The following is a 19,140-nucleotide window of genomic DNA, read 5'->3' as shown; positions in this document are numbered from 1 at the left end:
AGATTGCCAGCCGATGTAGCAGAAAAACTTTGACACTGTAAACTTTAAGGCATGGGCAATTTATTTAAAGCGGCACTAGATGTTGCAGGTGTTCATGATATGTGTATTTACTAGAGACAGCTGATGGACGTTGCCCCTCAGTGTATAAATCTACAGTTTGTAAATTGATTGCTAAAACAATTACTTTCAATAAATTCTTGATTTTAAAGCCTGAAAACAAACAAACACTAAACTTAAAACAAACATCTGATGTGTAGCACAAGACACAATACATTTTATATATTTATATATAAAGTTACAGTAGCAAGATTCAAAACTTTAGTCCCCATCATGTTCTCTGATGGAATATCCACAAAGAGTTATCACATCATGACAGCAGTCCTTCTTGGTTTGGGTAAGGCAGAAATGACCTTCCCTGAATAAAATACAAATAAAAAAAGAATTGTAGACATACAGTATCTTACAGTAATGTAGTACAAAGTGTGCTCTCCCTTTTCAAGACAAGATTCAGTGTATTCATGACAAGTGTAATAGAAAAAAACAGCACATGCATGTGATGTTCATTCAGAATAAACTGTGAATTCTTTAAACTATTTACAGTATAATAGTGTTTTCATGGACCATCCCAACAGGAACTGCATCAGGATTCATTGGACAAACATTTAAAAACTACTCACTAGTTAATAGTGAAATGGTGATCGCTAAACATTTTCTAGACTCGACATCCATATATTTTAGCCCTTCTACTTGTTATACAGTGTTGCTTCTTTTTCTGGTGCTAACAGGACGGGTGATTTGAGCATTACGGGAAAAGAAAAGGAGTGTTTTACTTTGAATTCTCGTTAACATTTCTTTCTTCAAAACCAAACAGGCCTTTAGCTTGTTCTCTTTATACGTATGATTTCTAAACACCGGGTTAAAGAGGAAAATATAAGATCAATGTTTTCATTCTAAAGCTTCAAACTTACAAAAAAGGAATAAAGACAGGAACGTTAATAGAAATAATAAATCTGAATGAAAAGAAATCATAATATACTATATTTTATTTCAAATAGTTATTTTCCGATTGTTTCTCAGGTTGTGGTACAGAGGTCGGGGTGTGACGAACTCTTTAATGCATCCGTCTGAACCAGTGCACATGTGAAGTTTCTACACTACTGACTTAGAGTGCTATGCAGTGAGTTTAAGGGTTGGCGAAGATGAATAATACAGTAACTGTTGATTTAGGCCGGACACATTTAGGAATTAGTTTGTAAAATCTGCCCGTTAGCTAGAAGATAAAAGCAGGTCTGGCTCCTTGGCTCCTTCCTGCCCACTGTTGCTGTGTCCACAGTTCCCCGTCAGCTCTGGGAAGAGGCTGGTCCGAGCAGAGTGACTCGGGGAACCTGGAGTTGGACTCATGCCTGGCTTCTTGGGAGGGATCGGAGGAGCGTGGGTCCTTTCTGAGCGAGGAGTGAGGGGGGAGCGGATTCCCGGAGACAGAGGCCCCGAAGAAGGCGACCTCCCCCCAGGAGGAGATGCTGCTAGATTGCGGTAGTCTGTACCAAATGGAGAGCTGCTGATTGGTGCCAGCTTGACGCCGGCGTGCTGGCTGGTGAAGCGGGACAGCACCTGAGTGACAGTGTTGCGGGCCAGCTGCTTAGCCGAGCTGTGCTCTAGTGGGGGAGGGATGCAAGAGGTGGTGGGGGAGAGGTCCCTGGGGGAAAGAGGGCCTCCATGCTGCTGATGCTCCAGCTCAGCTTGGCTCTGGAACTTGTGTCTGGCGGCGTGGAATCGCTGGTTGACACCAGCCTGGTAGGAGGACTGATGGAAGCCCGGGCTGCCCAGACGCTTGGCAAGAACGGGGGAGGAAATAGGGGAAGAGGAGAGGGAAGAGGAGGCTGTGCTGGAGGGAGAGTGAGGGTGAGGATGAGGGTGAAGAGGGGAATGCAGAAGTGCTCCACCCCCATTTTCTAGCATCCCTCCATGTTCTGCTCCCTGTGTCGGCTCTGTCTCTTTTTGAGCGTGATGGCCATTCACCTTTGACAGTGAGGAGGATTTAGGAGTGACAGTTATCTTTCCATCCGGCTCAGTCTGGGCCGAGGTGGACACCACCATCATTTTGGAAAGTGATTCTTTCACCTGTGTCACAGCCTCATTTTCCTCTTCTTTACCCCCTCCAGTTTCAGCCAACCTCTTCCTCAGCTCCTCCAGCTGTCTCTCAAGCTCCCTACTCCTCTCCTCCTCTTTGCTGATCCTGGCTTTCATTTGCTCTCGTTCAGTGTCAAACTCAGTCAGCTGCCTCTCAGACGTGCCCTCCAGCTGGACTGCCCTGCTCTTCTCATCTTCAAGAACCCCCCGGAGCTTCTCCAGGGCACTGTTCTCTTCTTTGAGCAAGGAGCGAAGTTGAGAGACCTTCAGAGCCTCCTCCTGTGCCTGGCTGCTGGCTTTCTGGAGCTCCAGAGTCAGGGTTGAGGAGAGCTGTTGCTGCTGAGACAGTGACTCCTCCACCTGGCTCACTGCCTGTGCTTGTTCCTTCTCTAACTTCCGCACTATTGCACGTTCCACTTCCAACTAGAAAGAGAGGCAGAGAGATACAAGAATCAAGGCGAGGCGGCGTTTCCACATCCAACCACAAGGAGGCAAAAGAACACTGCTCTGTTACATTGGATCCAACACAGGATGAGAAAACTTTCCCCTTTTTAAAAAGAAAAAGTGTTGTTTCAGTGTAAAACATTTGGATATGTATTGTTGCATTAGACCCATTACAACTAATAGTGTTGTATTTAATGTTCAAATTTAATGTATTTCTGTCTACTGTAGAGGCGATTTTCTCTTTTGTTTTTTGTTTTTCATATCGCCGATAGCACTTATGACACTGGTTCTAGTGACTCCATCATTGCATTCAAATGCCTCATTCAAAATAGATTAAGTGGTATAAAATATGTATTGTTTGCTTGATTGGACACAAAGATTACAAAAATGGGTCTCAATTCCTGTTTCTCTCTCAACTTTCTTCTCCCTGTACGCAGGTTGTTTAATAAAGTTATTTAAATCACATGGTTTTCAGGAAAGGGGATGAAGGACAGGATGTGTTCTTTCAGAGTCAGAAGAGACAGAGAACGAAGCATGTATTCATGCCTTGCCTTTTTAAATAATTATTTGCTTGCTCTGCATGTTTATGGAAAGCTCAGTCTGCCATGAGGTCATTAGACGGTGACTGGGCGGCTTACAAGCTTTGATGAGTAATAGATGAAAATGAGAGGTGATGAAACTATCTAGTGTATGCGATTAGTGTACAAAAAACAACACTGACAGGAAAACCTGAGGAAGACTGGGAGACACTCAGGAACTAGTTCTTACATAAGGCTTATGTACAAAGTTTGTATAGTGGCTGATTGTGTGCTCACAGTGTGTGTGCGCCAGCTGACCTTGCATTGGACATGGACATCTATTATCTCAGGTTTCCTGAGGCCATAAAGCCACATGGCTGCTGGACAACTAAACAATGGCCTCTTCCTCCTGTATTTCCTATGGAACAGCCCTGTGCTGATGAATACGGGTGCCTGTGTGTGTGTGTGTCGGTAATTTAACAGGCCAAGCCCTCTCCAAATCTACTTTTGGAGTTACACAATGGACTGCACTGATGCTTCCCTGCTCAGACGTTTGGTTTTACTCTGAAGGACACTGTGCTGACTGGCAGAGGAGAGGGAAAGAGGAGGAGCGCAGGGAGGGAAAGAGAAGCAGAGAAATATCTTCCAACAGATGTGCTCGGATATTAGCAAGTGAGAAGTGTGAGCACTAATTTTGCTAAGACTTTACCAAATACATACACTCACAGTGCAACTGTACATGCACACTTTGTATTTTTTTTACACATAGCCATACCTGTTGGAGCAGTTTGTCTCTTTCTGTCCGCAGCATGAAGGTGAAATCATCACTCTGCGCAGACTCCTGGCCACGCCGTCGTTTCTCCTCCTCCAGATCAGCTATCATCTATCCAACAACAGAACAATTCAATCACATCAGATGCAGAAAGGTTTCAGGTTGCAGGACTCAGTGCATATATTTGATAACATTCTCAAACTAGCAAATCACCTTTCTTTGATTAATTTATAATAAGAGGTTTCCTGCCTCCTACAGTATTCAATTCAATACAACTTTATTATTTCCACGGAATTTGACTTTTGGGAGGTAAAATAATGATACAAATAAATGAATTAAAGGAAATAGTCTACATGGCACATAGGTATTTCATGCTTTACATGCGCCACTGACTACATGCCAGTACCTCTTCCTCGATACAAAGTTTTGTCAGTTTCTTCAACTCTCTAAAGTTCACTCATCACAGTCATCTGCTGTGATAAAGCTCCATATCACCCCCTAAGCCCTGGGTGTGGCTGCTCTCTGGCTGCCTCACTCCCCCAAGCCAAGTCTACAGGAAAAACATGGTGATAAATAGAGAAATGCATACATTCTCTCTCTCACGCACACACACACACACACACGCACACACACACACACACACACACACACACACACACACACACACACACACACACACACACACACACACTGTACAAGTGTGAGCCCCAGTGTGACACAGGCAGGGTATCGTCCACAAACACACTCATATCTGAAATGAAGACGGTTGAGCTGTAGAATTCACTTAATGTGTGAGAGTGTGTGTTCACAACTGTATTACTCACCCTCCTGTGTCTTCTCTCAGCAGCAGCCAGCTGTCCCATCATCCTCTCTTGCATCCTCTTGCAGTGAGCCATGACCAGTTTAAGCACAGCCAGAGGGTTGGGGCCCACTGCCCGGCCTTGCATGTGTCCGTGAGGCTGGGTGAGAGTGTTTTGGCGCTCAGCTGACTCGCTGTCCCGCTGCAGGGCCAGGAATGGATCGCTGAGGTCATACTGGCCATAACGCTCCTGGACGAAAGCATCTTTGTGCTGAGCCTAGAAACACACAAACATATATATAACGCATGCAATTGTACTGTTAGGTCGTTACATGAACAGCAGGTGCTTGATTAAATCTGGGAAAGACCAGCTGCGTATGTATTAAATGTCTACCTGTGGCGTACAGGAAGAAAACGGTACATGTTCATTCCTGACGAAGCAGAACAAATGACCTGTGTGTTTGTGCGGATGAGGTTTCATCTATGTCAGAAATGTGTTCAGAAGAAAACATGAGGCCCAACTGTGAGTGCCAAGAAAAACTCAAAGTAACTCATCACAAACACACTGTGTGACCTGGAGAAGATTGACTTTTGGGTAATAACTTTATGCATCATATCACCATCGAACATAGACTCATAAGTAAGTGTGCGTCCGTGTGTGCAGGACATATGCGTGAAGTGATGTTATTGTCAGTGTGAGCACAAGCAGATGGTCTTTCCAACCCCCACCAGGGGCAGATGTTAACTCCTCCCCAGGGATGCAGGGGTGAAGGACCGGGCCATTAAATGAGACACGCACACACACACGCTCACACACACACACACACGCACACGCACACACACACACGCACACACACACATAAAGAGCTGTTTTTGATGAAGAGTTTAGATTATTCCTAAACCAAAAGCGAAATAACTGAATAAAAAAAGATAGCACTCTTGTTTAAGGGTAGGAATGAGATCTTGAGGGAGAAAAATCTTAAAAGACAAATAAACTAGTTAGCTTGTTTGAGAGAAACAGGCTGGAATGATAAGAAATGAAGTGACGCGTGATAGGGCCTTTTTGACCTCCCTGATACATCACTGGGAGGTCTCATTAAATACATACAGTTAGTAGGTTTGAGTTCTGGAGGCATGCAAGGTCAGCTGGCGGCGCTAGTGATGTCAGGACAAGCCACAGAGTTCACACCACGTGCCTTCGGGGACAACCGTCACTGTCTCCCCACGCAGTCCTCATCAGACACCCCGGTCCTCTGGCCCCCTTCGTCTCCCTGCCCAAACACGCATGGCACCGCATTCCTCTGCCTGTTCATCATCTTTTCTCATCTCAGAAAACGCCTCTCTCTACTTTCGCCTCTCTGTCAGCCTCTTTTTCTCACACACTCTGTGCAGCACAAACACACACATATACACCCTGAAGGCATCAGTAAGCAGGCTGTATTTGAGGCTCTTTCTCTGGCTGAACAAAGAATGTGACCCTCAGTGAAGAGATTACAGGACTTGAACAAAGACACTGTCTCAATGCCTTCAGTCTTAGGCATTGTCTCCATGTCTGACCCAGTAGGCTTCAGTGTGCATGTGAGAATGGGTATGAGTGTGTGTGTGTGTGTGTGTGTGTGTGTGGTATGTCTGTGTCTCTTTCTCCCCTTTTTTTATGTGATTATAAATGTGTGTGTGTGTACGTTTACCTGTGGCTGTGTGCATGTGTTTTGTGCAGGGATTTGGAGTAAAGCTTCTTCATCTAGCTGATGTTAAATGTTTAAACAGACCATTAAGAGCCAGGCTGAGATTGGAGTGTGTGTGTGAGTGTGAGTGTGTGTGTGTGTGTGTGTGTGTGTGTGTGTGTGTGTGTGTGTGTGTGTGTGTGTGTGTGTGTGTGTGTGTAGCAGTCTTAGCCTCGGGTCTGGTCTCCCATGGTTTCCTCGGGATAGTTCTGATCATAATGACAGAGTGTGCTTTCCTTTATGAAAGAGCACAACAAGCAATCCCTCTCTGCTGCAAAGCTCTCATTTCTCCCAAACCACTGATGACAAATGTCTCTACAACTAGATCGTGGGAAGGACTAAATTACATACTATTATTCACTGTTTCACAATCAATAATTTTGTTTTTGAATTTGAATCTACTATGTAAAGATTCCTCTAAAATGTCATGCAATGTTATAGATATTGAAAGCGGTGTGCTACAGCTTGTTTGAGCATTACCTCCTTCAGCTGCTTGTGTCCTCTAATGCAGCTGTAACGAGGTGTGAAAGACAACCTGATGCTTTTCACCTGGAAAGATTCTGGCAGTCAGTCACCTACAGCCTCAGGGCACAATCATGCTCCTGTGTGAGCTGAACAGAGCCAGGGAGTCCTGTTTCCTGAGAGAGCCTCTGTAATGACTGTCACAATGAAGTCACCAACAACTGAAGGGTATTGGGTGCATATCTCCTGTTACAAATGTGCAGTTCAGCCCTTAATCTGACAGAAAAAAAAAGGGAATTGCTCTCAAAATAATGTTGAATACGTACATGTCTTTACACGTGTGCATCTATGAGCATGCAACTGGAATTATGTTTGCATATAATGCTGCATAAGGTTCTTAGCATAACCGGCTGTCTCCAGGGTAACATCTCAAATCCAGAAGCTTTGCAGAGGGGGTTATGGGAAAAGAATGTGTTTCTGGTGAATTAGTCTTCTCTTTAGAAGAAGAGTGAGACATACAGAGACAAAAGGACAGCAGGACCAGACCTGTCAGATATGAACAGCTTCTTTCATAGAACTTAAGGAGTGTGCAAGTGTCTTCCCAACAAGAGGACCAGAGGACAATGCATCGGGATGCTCCAACATTTTACTTTCGTTAAACAGCTAATTGAACGAGTGTTGGAGGTTGTCTTTCAGTTCTATTATGTTAATTTAAACCACAACAAGTAGTTCATTTATCAAGAATCTTGGTAATAAACCTGCAGTGCAAGAGAAGCAGTGTCAGGTAATTGTCTGAGAGTATAAAAAGAGGGTAAAATGTTTAGCAAAGAACAAGGAGAACAAAAGAAGACAGTAGGTCAGCAGCTGCAGACCCTCTAGTGTTGGATCCGGTTCAGATTTATGTCCCTGACTTCAGTGTTTTCTTGGATGAGGAAGTAAGACTTCAGCAGTGCAGTTTTTTCTCCTGGGGAGAGGACAGCTAGTACAGAGGACATATAATCAATAGACAACTTGTCAGCCGTTCTGAATAACAAGCCTTGGCAGGTGAGAGGTATCAATCAACTGGCAAGTCACATCTAATTTAACAGAGCTGGTGAGGCTGCAAACTCACACACACACAAAGGGCTCTGACCCATTTTGTTGGTGCTGGTCATTCGAGCATTAAACAGTCTGGGGAAAGTCAAAGGAAATGAAAAAGAGGGTGAAGTTTGTCCACGACTACAAACAGAATAAAAGCTTGTGCTTGTGTTACCCATCAGAACAATGTACCCAGATCTTCAGAACAACCATGTTTGGACTGTGTGTCTATGCTAAGTCTTTCTATAGGGCAGCAGTTGAGCAAATGTCAAAGTATAACCGTAAAGAAACAATAACATCCTTAGCTGCACAACACTCTGACAGGATAACAGTATGTAGTACTGTGTTGGGAGAACCCAAACCGACTGAGAACTGTACAAGTTAAAAGACAAATGTGTGGCAATTATCAGCTGTAAAAACTAAATAATATGTTAAGGAGGCGGTGAGGCTTAAAGAGAAGTTATAGCGCTTTAGAGTTGGGTGATAATTAACTGATCGTCTGACAACAGACTTTCACATTACATCATCAATCATTTCAAAATATTCATTAGTGGATCCTTATGTCCTGACATCTCTTCAGAGAAACATTTACTCTAATTAAGTGACATTCCCAGGATGAGAGCCGTCATTTTGTTCCTGAATCGACCGCGTGTACTGACGATACATTAGCAGTACCAGGTTTGGGCCCTCAACTGCATTTACTGAGAACTCACTGACATTGTGCACAATGTTCCTTGAGGTTAATCAGTATTGAAATTGTATAATCAGTGAGTATGCGCATGTGCTTAACGTTCAGAAAGTTCTCCTAAAGCAGCGGTCTTCACTATTCTTTACATGAGAGCCACATTGATAGGACAAAGTCAATAGGAGAGCCATAAAATGTCATAAAAAGCATGTCTGCTTATTATCCCTGTCACTGTCATCCCACCTAGAATATACAATATGCAATGTAGTCAACCAATGCATTCATTAAAAGCAGGATTACCTTAATAATAATAATAATAATAATAATAATAATAATAATAATAATAATAATAATAATAATAATAATAATAATAATAATAACTTAATTAGCTTAAAAAGCAGTCAGTCTGAGAAGGTTTTTTTTTTTTTTCCAGCCAAAATCCATGCGATCTCAAAAGATTAGCAAATGTCCATATTCATAAGCATGCTTATGATAACATATTTTTAATGACCGTAAGTTTATTCTTTTCTTTACTAGCCCACCATGCACATTCACCATTGTAGCGCTGATAGACCGCCAAAACTGGCAACTCCGCAAGTGAGTCAGTGTTGGGCCGAGCAAGTTTAAATATCTTGTTTCTGGTCTATATTTCCATCTTTTATCAATTATTATTATATATTATTTTTAAATATTTGTAGGCTAATATAGCAGACACTTTCAGTGTTTTAATGGGTTGTATGTAACGGCCCTGCTTGTTTTTAGTGTTTTTATGAAATATCTGTATTGACTCCATAATCATATCTATCACCCCTTTATTTAGCCCACTGCCATGCGAGCCACCAATTAAAGTTTGGCGAGCCACGCAATGAGTAACACTGCCCTAAAGCATAAACCGGGTTTACATTACGTGCAAGGCATGTCAGTCAAAACACATAGTGTCTCATGGAGACAGTGCAGAGAACACAGCACAGTGTGAGACTGAAAGTGACAACAGTAATTAACTTGTACATGGTACCTGCCCCAGCAACATGCTTTTGTGCTCTGCAAAATGAAGAAAATAAAAGAGAGCAAGAGAGAGAGAGAGATGATATAAGTGTGTGCTTTTTAAAGTGTAAGCTAAGGTGTGTGCTCAAGGCTTAGGCTGCATCCTCCACACCTACCACCCACACATTAACCACAGATGGCACTAAGATAACTGGGAAGACGCCAAACAAAACCTCACTTTACTTTATGGGCCGTGCAACGAGACAACTTCCAAGTAATGTTTAACTGCCCCAGTTGCTATCATCAGTGGTTAGTGATGAAACATGGCAGCAGGTGCTCCCGCCCTTTGGTCAGGCAACGCTTTCGGATAAGCATAACATATCATTAGGTGGAACCATAGCGGTGGAACTAGGAGGTGCTCTGGTATTTCTTGAAACGGAGTCAAAAAAATGAATTGAATGAATTCACTGATGCTGACACAAGCACAAACTGCATTGAGAAAGCAGTGATTTTTCTTATCTTAGTCTGACTTCCTATATCACTATTCTATTTGTAGAAGGCAAATACACTCCTGTTCAGTGCAAATAGCAACGAAGGGTGGAACTCATTACCGTTACAGATATGATCCTTTATTTTCGAGCTGGGTCTAGGGATAAGAGAGGCTGTCATAAAAAGGCATCCGAAAGAAAACAGTACACGATATGTCACATTAATTGTGCATGTGAACGTGTGATGTGTAGGTGTATACCTGTTTTTAACAACAAAAGAAGGCTGTTTATGTGGAAGCACTTTACTGTGTGCATTACAGTGTTATATTAGCTATTGTTTTGCTTTTAAGGGCACCCTTTGCGTAGTTTCTTTTATCATATTTTCCCCTTTACGAATCCTGACAACATGTCCAAATTGGGCAGTGAGTCTTGTACAGGAACCCAACATACAATCTTATCTGAGCAGCACATTCTAGCCAGGCCCTATTGTTTTATGGAGTCAGGAAAACACGTCAGCCTGCAAAAATAGACAAAGCCTTTTAGGATTACAGGGTATGACATCATATGGAAAACAAAACTGGCCCTGCTGAGCATGACTGCAACATTTTAACCACATTAACCTGATGGCCCTGGGTAAACAAAAACACTTCAATCCATTGTTAAATAGCAATATTTGTTTCATAGACACAGGTACGCAAGACCACAAAGTCGAACAAAAAGTTGAAGCAGACCTGAGTCATATTTGCACCTTGAAAGTAGTGCAACAAACTATAAGGAAAGTCTGACTTCAGCACTCCCACGCTGAGTATTTAGAGGGCAGGTGTAGGTCTGTTCTCATGTCTTTAACCGGCATTCCTTTGAGCTACTTGAGAACTTTCTCTATGCTGGATTCATGCCATGTATGCCTGACAGAGAATATAATAATAACAGCATTAGTTCCCGTATAGAGATAGACAATCATCAACTCAAACGATATGCCACTCCTGTTGATTTGCAGGAACTGTTTCTGCGGTCATGTTCTAAGGAATGCTTATATGTCTCCTTAGTGATGAGAACTAAAAACAGTACAATCAAGAATCTGTAGAGACAAGTCCCAAAAGGTGACGCCATCTTATAGCAAATGCTGATACAGTTCCAAGTTTTTAGTGGTTTCGTGTGAAGGAAGGGTTAAAGAGGCGCTTGAATGCGGTTGTCCCGAGCAATCTACAGGAATCTCAAGTACTTACTGCTGAGAGGAGGAAATATTTAGAGCCTCTTTTGCCTTTGTCAACCATCCTCACATACAACACATTATTGAAACATTATTGACACAGACGGAGTTTGGTTAAAAGCGGAATGTTATCTGACAACACTGAGAGAAGAGCTCTAGTTAGAGACAAACACTGTGACATATCAAGATCCATAGAAACATCACAGTGGCAAAATGAAAAACAGAAAAGACAGACGGTACACACAGATTTTCTGGGTGCCAAATCAATACACAGTCAGACACAGAGCTCAATATCGGACACATTGGCCTGCTATCAACCTCACACTCGCCTCTGCAGCCCCGTGTCGACACACAATCTGCCCTAACTCCGACCACTCAGTAAAACTGTAGTACATGCCCCCAGTGGGAACAAGGGAAGTCAGTGATTTGAGCCTACAACTCTGCACATCCTCTCCACAATAAACACCGCAGCCTCTAACTGGCCCACCAGAGACCACCAAAGCGTGTGTGTGAGTGAGTGAGTGGGCAGATAGGACATGGGTCATGGTGAAACATCAAAGACCCCCCGTAATGTGGCTGTGTGTGAGGAAGTGAGAAGGAGGAAAGGAGGGAGAGGGAAAAAAGCATGAAAAGAGGAATAAGTACAGACAGCAAGGCGACTGTACATTTGTCCTAAGGGGAATGACGTGTGTATTGAGTTTGGGGCAAACCCTGCCTGCGTCAGATCTGGACAACTGCCATCTAAGATGCATCTGGACCAGTGTGGTAAGAAGTGCTTTCCCTCAGGCCCTGGCACTGAAATTCTTTTGTGATTACAGCCTCACTTGCTCGGTAGATAAACTTCCCTATCAAGGCCTGTTTATTAGGACAAGACAGTCAGGGTTGATACTTGTCCTCATCACAGGCCTCAATCACTACTTCAAACAATGAGTCAAGCTTTCAGGGACTAAGCAGCTTCATCCAAGCATGGAGCAGCTGCTGCGATCATAACGGTGTGAAAAGCAGCCACGGGCATGTGGAGAGCCAATCAGACTAGACCCAAACACTGCAGAGCATTGGAGCTGAAGGAAAGCTATGCTCTTCCGCTTGAATATGAATTAATTGGCTGCATAAAACTGAGGATTTAAGGATTTAAAGTTGTTGTTGCATAATATCTGAGGTTCTGTTCTCAATATGCACATGGGTGATTCAAGCTGTCCATGTGGAGAATGTATCTCTGTACGTGTTGTCTGAGATGCATATATTAAACGTTAAGCGTTAATGCAAATTCATCTCCAACTCCCTTGAAAGAATAATCATCTGCATAGTCTGTTTAGTGTTTGAGAAATAGTTGGATACAGTTGATTTGCCAGAGCCAAACAAGTCTCACAAGTGTCTGAGGTATGTACCCGAGGAAATGTGCCAAATGGCCACCAAGGTCTTCCTCTTTGGCCGAGGGCAAATTGTGTTTCTGTTCAGCAGTAACAGGATTTTTTCCAAGATAAAAACAAATGTGAGCATAACTTGTTACTTAAGACACAGTTGACACACACCAAGCATGAACTGCAGTGCGTCTGATCTTGGGTCTCGACACAATGTGGACATATTCAGGTCTGAAGTGCCTGAATTGAAGGGTGAAAATGAGAACTTACAATAATGTTGGTGCTCTGGTGCAATAATAGGCCTGGGAAACCAGAATGACTCCTGCACCATTGTCTTTACTAGCTCTATTTCCTTAGTTTCCTGTTTACACATCCCCTCCCTGTTAGCACACATTCTTTTTGGGGGCTGTAATGCTGACAGGTTCATTTTAGTGCCTTCAGTAAAGGCAGGCAAAAGAGTGTGTTCTAGGCTAGGGTGGTTTTAATGTTTATACTAGCATAGTTAAACATAGGTTTTCAGCTATTATTATGTAGGAATGCTCCCAAATGCATGTGACGTGTTCTACAATGTGTACGGCAAAGTCAATAGGGGGATTTGTGTGTGTCAGATGTAGAGGGAAACTCACTCTGAGGGCATGTATGACCACATCCTGGGCCTCCAGCTCTCCCTCCAGGACACTGAGGAGAGTCAGCAGCTCTGCTCTGCTTAGAGCCTCCACATTCATCTTCTCATCCTGAGGAGACAGAGGGAATGAGAGGGAATAGGAAAAATAAATTACTGGTTATTTCATTACATAAAAGAAGCAAAGTAATGTAAAATTTCAATCAGAATGACAAATAAAAATCGGTCTGAGTGTTACAAATGGATTTATGTGTAGCATAGCACTTAGTAGTGACTTGTCAGAGTGCATTTTGTCAATGCACAAAGCTGATATATGGACTTGGAGTCTCATCTGTGGCCTCACAGGGTTGTGCTCAGGGTTATAAACAGGAAGTCATTAGCATAACTGCATGTTAAGTTGCTGAGGGATTGAGGACAGTTGCTCTATTCGGTCCACACTGCAAAGATGTGTGCTCCAAAACCAACAGTGTAAAGCATATGTGATTGTTTGAAACATCTTATTTGGCACACACTTTTAATGCATTAGCCATCCCGCACTCCATCCACTGTATCCTGTGTTTCATCAGCTAGGTCCAGTCATAGTCATAGGGTCCAGACATAACACACATCACCCATCTGACATCATCCTTAAAATTAAGAGAAAGAGAAAACACAGTTGACTTAATCTCGGGTGAAGTCGTTTTCAGGTTATTATCAGTGCCTTATAACGGTGCGGCTGCTCCCCAGAGTGTTGATCATGTAGTTGACAAGATGGGTGCAAGCTGGAAAGTCAGATAGCAGCTGTAATGATCAGCCTGCCTCCTACACCTCACGTCAGTCCCTCTCTCACACACCATGAATAAATAAACTGACATCATATAACAAAGTTCAAGAGTTTAAAGTATGCAGAATGTATACTTTGTATAACATGTGCGAGATAAAGTGTTGGGCCGCCAGAACAACTCTACTGGAATCAAACCATCATGACAGCATTTACTTTGTTCACTTGTTTTCTTTGAATGTGTCACCAGTCTGTATTAAAAGTGAAAGCAACTGTCCTCATCCTCACTTTAAACTTGAATCTCAAATGAAGTCTACTGTTTACTTTCTTGCAAATTCCTCAGCACATTCTGTGGCTCACTACACATTCACAGCAAAGCAACACACTCACACACACACACACACACACACACACACACACACACACACACACACACACACACACACACACGCTGCTGTCAATGTAGGCAAAACTTTCTATGTGTCACCCGATATCTGTAAAGCAGCATCCATGGAAAATCGTTCCAACATTCCAGGGATGCCCACACCATGGGAAGCCTCACTCAAGAGTAAATCCCTGAATCCCACTCTGTAGCCCGCATGGTTTCAAATGTTGCACTTTGGCTTGTGATTAACCGCCCATTGTAAACATGAGATGGTACATTCGTGCAAATCCGCAAATGATGACCAAGCCAGATGTATAGGTGTAAATAGAACAGCGTTACAGCTCATTTAAAAACACTAGTGTGTGGTGAGTGCCTCCATGCTTGTGTGCATTCAGACACAATTCACTGTTTTCTGCTCCTTTTTTCTTTTTGTTACAGTCACATCTCTCTCAGGTAGCAAACAAAGTCTTGGTTAAACTCATATCAGGCACAGTAACCTGAATGACCTGTGCTCAATGCGCAGGACAGACTGCTCAGTGTGTTCTAACTAAGCAATAAATGATCGCAGCGGTTGCTCAGTAACAGCGGAGGATCCACCTGCCGTCCTAGGCCTTTGTCTGACACAAGGGACTGTCATTAATTTCCGTGTTGGAAACATTTACTTCAATTGCAAAGTGTCATAGACATCACAAAAACACCAACTAAGCTATTATATATATAGATTGCCTGGAGTGATAATGGTAAAATCAATACTGCATCAATATTACTGAAGTACTCACACCCATTAGCCTGAAAATGAACTCAACATAAGACCCCTGGTTCTCAGCGATTGTTGCTCTTATCGGCTGTCTAAATGTCTAAATATTATTTTAGCATTATTATTTAGCATAAAGTCCTACCTAGTTTGCGGCTTTAAAAAGGTTCACTTCACCAGAAATGGCAAAGCCCCATGCAGAACGAGCAAATAGGTTGGGTCAGAAACCTGTCTATGGACTTTTGCATTTTGCTTTCTTACTAATAAAAAGCCCGACCAATTTAGAGGCTTAATTTGTGGAAGCCATGTAGCAAATATCTCCACAATGTTCCGTGTAAACATACCTTCATGCGCTCTGTTCTGGCCTCTTTAATTGTTCTCCAAATCCAAAAAGGAGGCTCCACAACAGCATGAATCAAAGCAGTCCACTGTCACAGGCGCTCTCGCTCTGAGGCGAGTGCGAACAACAGACGCTCAGCGATGAGGCCGCCAGCCAATCAAAGGGGCGTAGTGTAACAATCTGGCCAACGGCTGCCGGGCTTTTCGCTGGGGGGCGGGGATTAGGGCGTTCCCGGGTCTGTGGGATAAACCTCTTTGTTTCGGACGTCCAGTGTTGATTTCTACATTTCTACCCATTACTGTGTCTCAGCGTGAATTTGTATTAAGTGTTTGCAGATTTGGACCTAAAATGGCAAACTATAGGTGCATGTTTGGTAGTTATGATACTAGCTTGGAAATGTTAAGTGTATGAGTGCACTCCAACTGTGGATTTTGTAATTAGAAGCCATAGTAAAATAAATAATAATGATGTCAAAGTATGCTTCCGCAGATAGACAATCCGTAAATGTACTACGACAACTAGGTTAGGTAGGTTATTTATCAAAATCCCCTTAAGAATTGACGCCTCGTGTGAGGGGAGACGGCATGCATCGTCTCACTGTGTATCATCGCCCCCTAATGGCCAAATTACGGTATTGCAACTTAAATTGGCCTAATGTCTCTGCCGAGTGTCTGGTTGAGTGTATGCACGGCATGTCAAACGTGTTTTACACAATTTCAGATTACAGATTTAGTGTATAGTCTATTGTGAATATCAACTCATATGGTTTTGAAACTCTAGGATCAATCAAATCAGTATAAATTAGTGGACAATACAGTCCCTATACATATAGGCCTAGCCTAGCTATGTATATGATGCATTCATCAATTAAGGTTTAGTGGAGTTGATTTATGTTGATTGTGTGCCAGTAGCCTAATGTCTATCTACCACATTTGAGATGATTTAAAATAGTGTACCAAGAAGTGCTGACTTTGTCAAACAATATGGGTGTCGGGTCATGTTGGGCCCAGCCCTTGAAGCAATGTCCTGAAATGTAAAACTAGGTCAGTTATTCAGTGAAATAGAAGAGGGAGAGGGTTGGTATTGAAAAGTCCAATCTTTGTTCTCTACATCTCCTTGTTTTTCTTACTACCTTATTTAGACCCGGTCTTATTGAAATGAAGGAACCTGATAGACGAGATGCTTTTGTTAAAGGATTGGCTCCAAATTGTGCACAGTCATTGTTGCTGCGATAGAGTGTTAGTACACACAAGACTGCTAGTACTTTTCCTCTGATGAGGACACATTTTAGTCAAAGTTCAGCCTCATACTCCCTATGAATGCCTATAATATTTTGAAAGATGTAAAGCACTGCACTGTGTTTTATCTGTCACATGTTAAATAAGAAAAGGGTTCCATTCGCTTTATTAGAAAGAATCAGCGTGAAATGACAATAACTAAACAAGTATTGAACAGGTTGAAACGTGGGAGTGTTTACAATTACATCTGGATCTGGTTCCGCTCACGCATGCGCACTGGTACGAAGGACTGTTTATTATGCAGGAGCGCCGTATAACGGATAAAGGCTGAGAAAACTTGAAGTTCAATGGATGTGAACGAACATCTATATAACCCATCGTATGACTGGAGCTGCGCTGTCACGACGGGTGCTGGTACGGTGATGCGGGTTGGTAGGTCGTCTTAGATCGATCGGGGTGGCGGCTGATTGTTGCGAACTAGGCTGAACTTGTGCAGGAATTTCCTGTTCCAAAGAGTGACTCTGCTCGAGCCGTCAATCTTGATCGCATATTGGTCGTGTTGGCGTACCTCCGCGCGTACTGTCCCATTTGTTGGGGTGGGGTCCTGTCTGGTTCTGCACACGGACTAAGTCCCCTCCCGCGAGTGGTGGAAGGCATTTAGTGTGCTCCGCCAAGGTGTCAACTGTGAAGATGTGGCGTTTGCAGAGGGCCTCCTCCCTTGCTTTCAGTGTCTCACGGCAAGTCTTGTGTGGTCTGTACTTTCCGGGGATAATCAGGATGAAATCGCATATCTGGGGGCCGAAGACACACATTGCCCGGGAGATCTTCGTGTCAGGGTCAGGCATGTTACGATATTGTAGTATCGCTCTCTGCACAGCGTCAGTGTCAAGTTCTCCCTTCTGGCCGGTGTTGTCAGGGATAAGTCGTTTCATCGTCTTCACTCCAATCTCCGCACGACAGTTGCTGTGGGGGAAGGGCACCTTCGGTTTCTCCGGCCTGGCTCCTCCCCTGGTGCAGACGTCCTGCTGTTTCCCCCGCACAAACTGCTGATCGCATCCGTGCTCTGAGGGTCGAGTAGGCGCGATGCCAAGCGCTTTCCAGACTCCATGGCCTCGATATACTCTATCATGTCCTTTAACGGCATGTCCTGGTTCTTTTCACCGAGCAGGTCATGTTGTATTTCTTGGTCCGCGATGCCGCGGGCAATCACATTGCGTAGTATCTCTTCTGTGAAGTCGTTGACTTCATCGCACTCCGTCTTGGTGCATTTCATCTCATACTTGCATGTGTCCGCCTTCCCCTTGATGCGGGCATAGAATGACCGGATGGGCTCCTCGTGTCCCTGCCACATGTTAGGTAGAGCCACACGAGCTACCATGGTGTTCTTCGCTCGGATGGCAAGGGAGAGGACGTCTCTTTCGTCACTACCCGCTAGGTTCTTGCCCGAGATCTTCTCTCAGATCCTCCTCGCAGCACTGCAGTAGCTGTGCCACTATGTCAGGTCCAACAAGTTTAGTACCCGTCTTGTACTCGCCCCAGCGAGTTATGAAGTACGACCAGGCCTCGCCCGTTCAGGTCAGTGCTATGGAAGGACGCTTGAGTTTCTCCATCTTGGCACGTGCGCCCAGAGCTCTGGGGACTGCAACATGCACAGTGGCGTGTATACTCAGCACTGTGTACGTGTGTAGCCATATAGTCACAACCCTCAATCGGGCACTCCGCATTCACAGGCTCCATTGGGACAGTTATTCTGTAGCAAATGTTCCATTTTCTGTGGTACACACGTGTGTACAGTTTTCTGGGGGCATCGATTGGGTACCTGTCGACGTTCTCGTGGTCCGTTTGCATGTAGTCGTGTCCTCCTCAGCACTGACGATCTCCGCTTGACTGCATCAAGTTGTTTAGTTATAAATAAGAACAGAGTTCTATTTGTTCGATCGCTTTAGTAGAAAGAATCAGCATGAAATGACAATAACTAAACAAGTATTGAACAGGTTGAGCATGTTTAGGTGGGCGTGTTTACAATTACATCTGGTTCCGGTTCCGCTCACGCATGTGCACTGGTACAAGGGACCGTCTATAATGCAGGAACGCCGTATAGTACAATGCTCTCTACATGTCATCATATAGCATCCTGTAACAGTACGCTTGTGTCTGTATTTCACTGGCTTTGTATTTTTCCAATACTGCTGATGTAACGTGACGGAACAAATTGCAATGCTCAAAGTCAAAGTCCTGTAGTCAAAATATTACTTGAGTAAATGTGTAATTCTGTAGATGTAATTTATGTAATCAACACTGTAAAAAGTATCAAAAGTAAAAGTTACTCACATGCAGACAAACAAAACTAAGAACTAATAGATTGCTAAAAAGACAGATTACTAAAT

General features: G+C 43.5%; 1 protein-coding gene across 2 annotated transcripts; it reads right to left on the bottom strand.

Moving 5' to 3' along the window:
• Positions 1-43: 43 nt before the first annotated feature.
• Positions 44-15,637, bottom strand: cttnbp2nlb (CTTNBP2 N-terminal like b). 2 transcript variants are annotated; one of them, XM_029435022.1, is made up of 6 exons: positions 15,520-15,637; positions 13,789-13,902; positions 13,281-13,388; positions 4,689-4,940; positions 3,868-3,975; positions 44-2,553 (listed from the first exon to the last, which is right to left on the bottom strand). In XM_029435022.1, the coding sequence occupies exons 2-6, from the start codon at positions 13,837-13,839 to the stop codon at positions 1,267-1,269; spliced, it is 1,806 nt and encodes a 601-aa protein (XP_029290882.1). In that variant the 5' UTR covers positions 13,840-13,902; positions 15,520-15,637; the 3' UTR covers positions 44-1,266. The 2 variants fall into 2 exon arrangements, with proteins under 2 accessions (XP_029290882.1, XP_029290883.1); XM_029435023.1 differs by lacking the exon at positions 13,789-13,902 and having other exon boundaries at positions 15,520-15,622.
• Positions 15,638-19,140: the final 3,503 nt, after the last annotated feature.

Source organism: Cottoperca gobio, chromosome 7, assembly GCF_900634415.1.
Source record: "Cottoperca gobio chromosome 7, fCotGob3.1, whole genome shotgun sequence".
NCBI lineage: Eukaryota > Metazoa > Chordata > Actinopteri > Perciformes > Bovichtidae > Cottoperca > Cottoperca gobio.
Note: the sequence above shows the minus strand (reverse complement) of the source record. Positions and strands in the feature narration are given on the sequence as shown.

What these genes read in the sequence shown, in the direction of transcription:
- cttnbp2nlb (XM_029435022.1), bottom strand. Translation starts at nt 13,839, where the DNA reads ATGAAACACAGGATACAGTGGATGGAGTGCGGGATGGCTAATGCATTA. An exon ending in TGGTCATACATGCCCTCAGA is followed by an intron (nt 4,941 to 13,280) that starts GTGAGTTTCCCT and finishes GTGTGTTTCTAG; the next exon opens with GCTCAGCACAAAGATGCTTT. An exon ending in GAGACAAACTGCTCCAACAG is followed by an intron (nt 2,554 to 3,867) that starts GTATGGCTATGT and finishes CTCTCTTTCTAG; the next exon opens with TTGGAAGTGGAACGTGCAAT.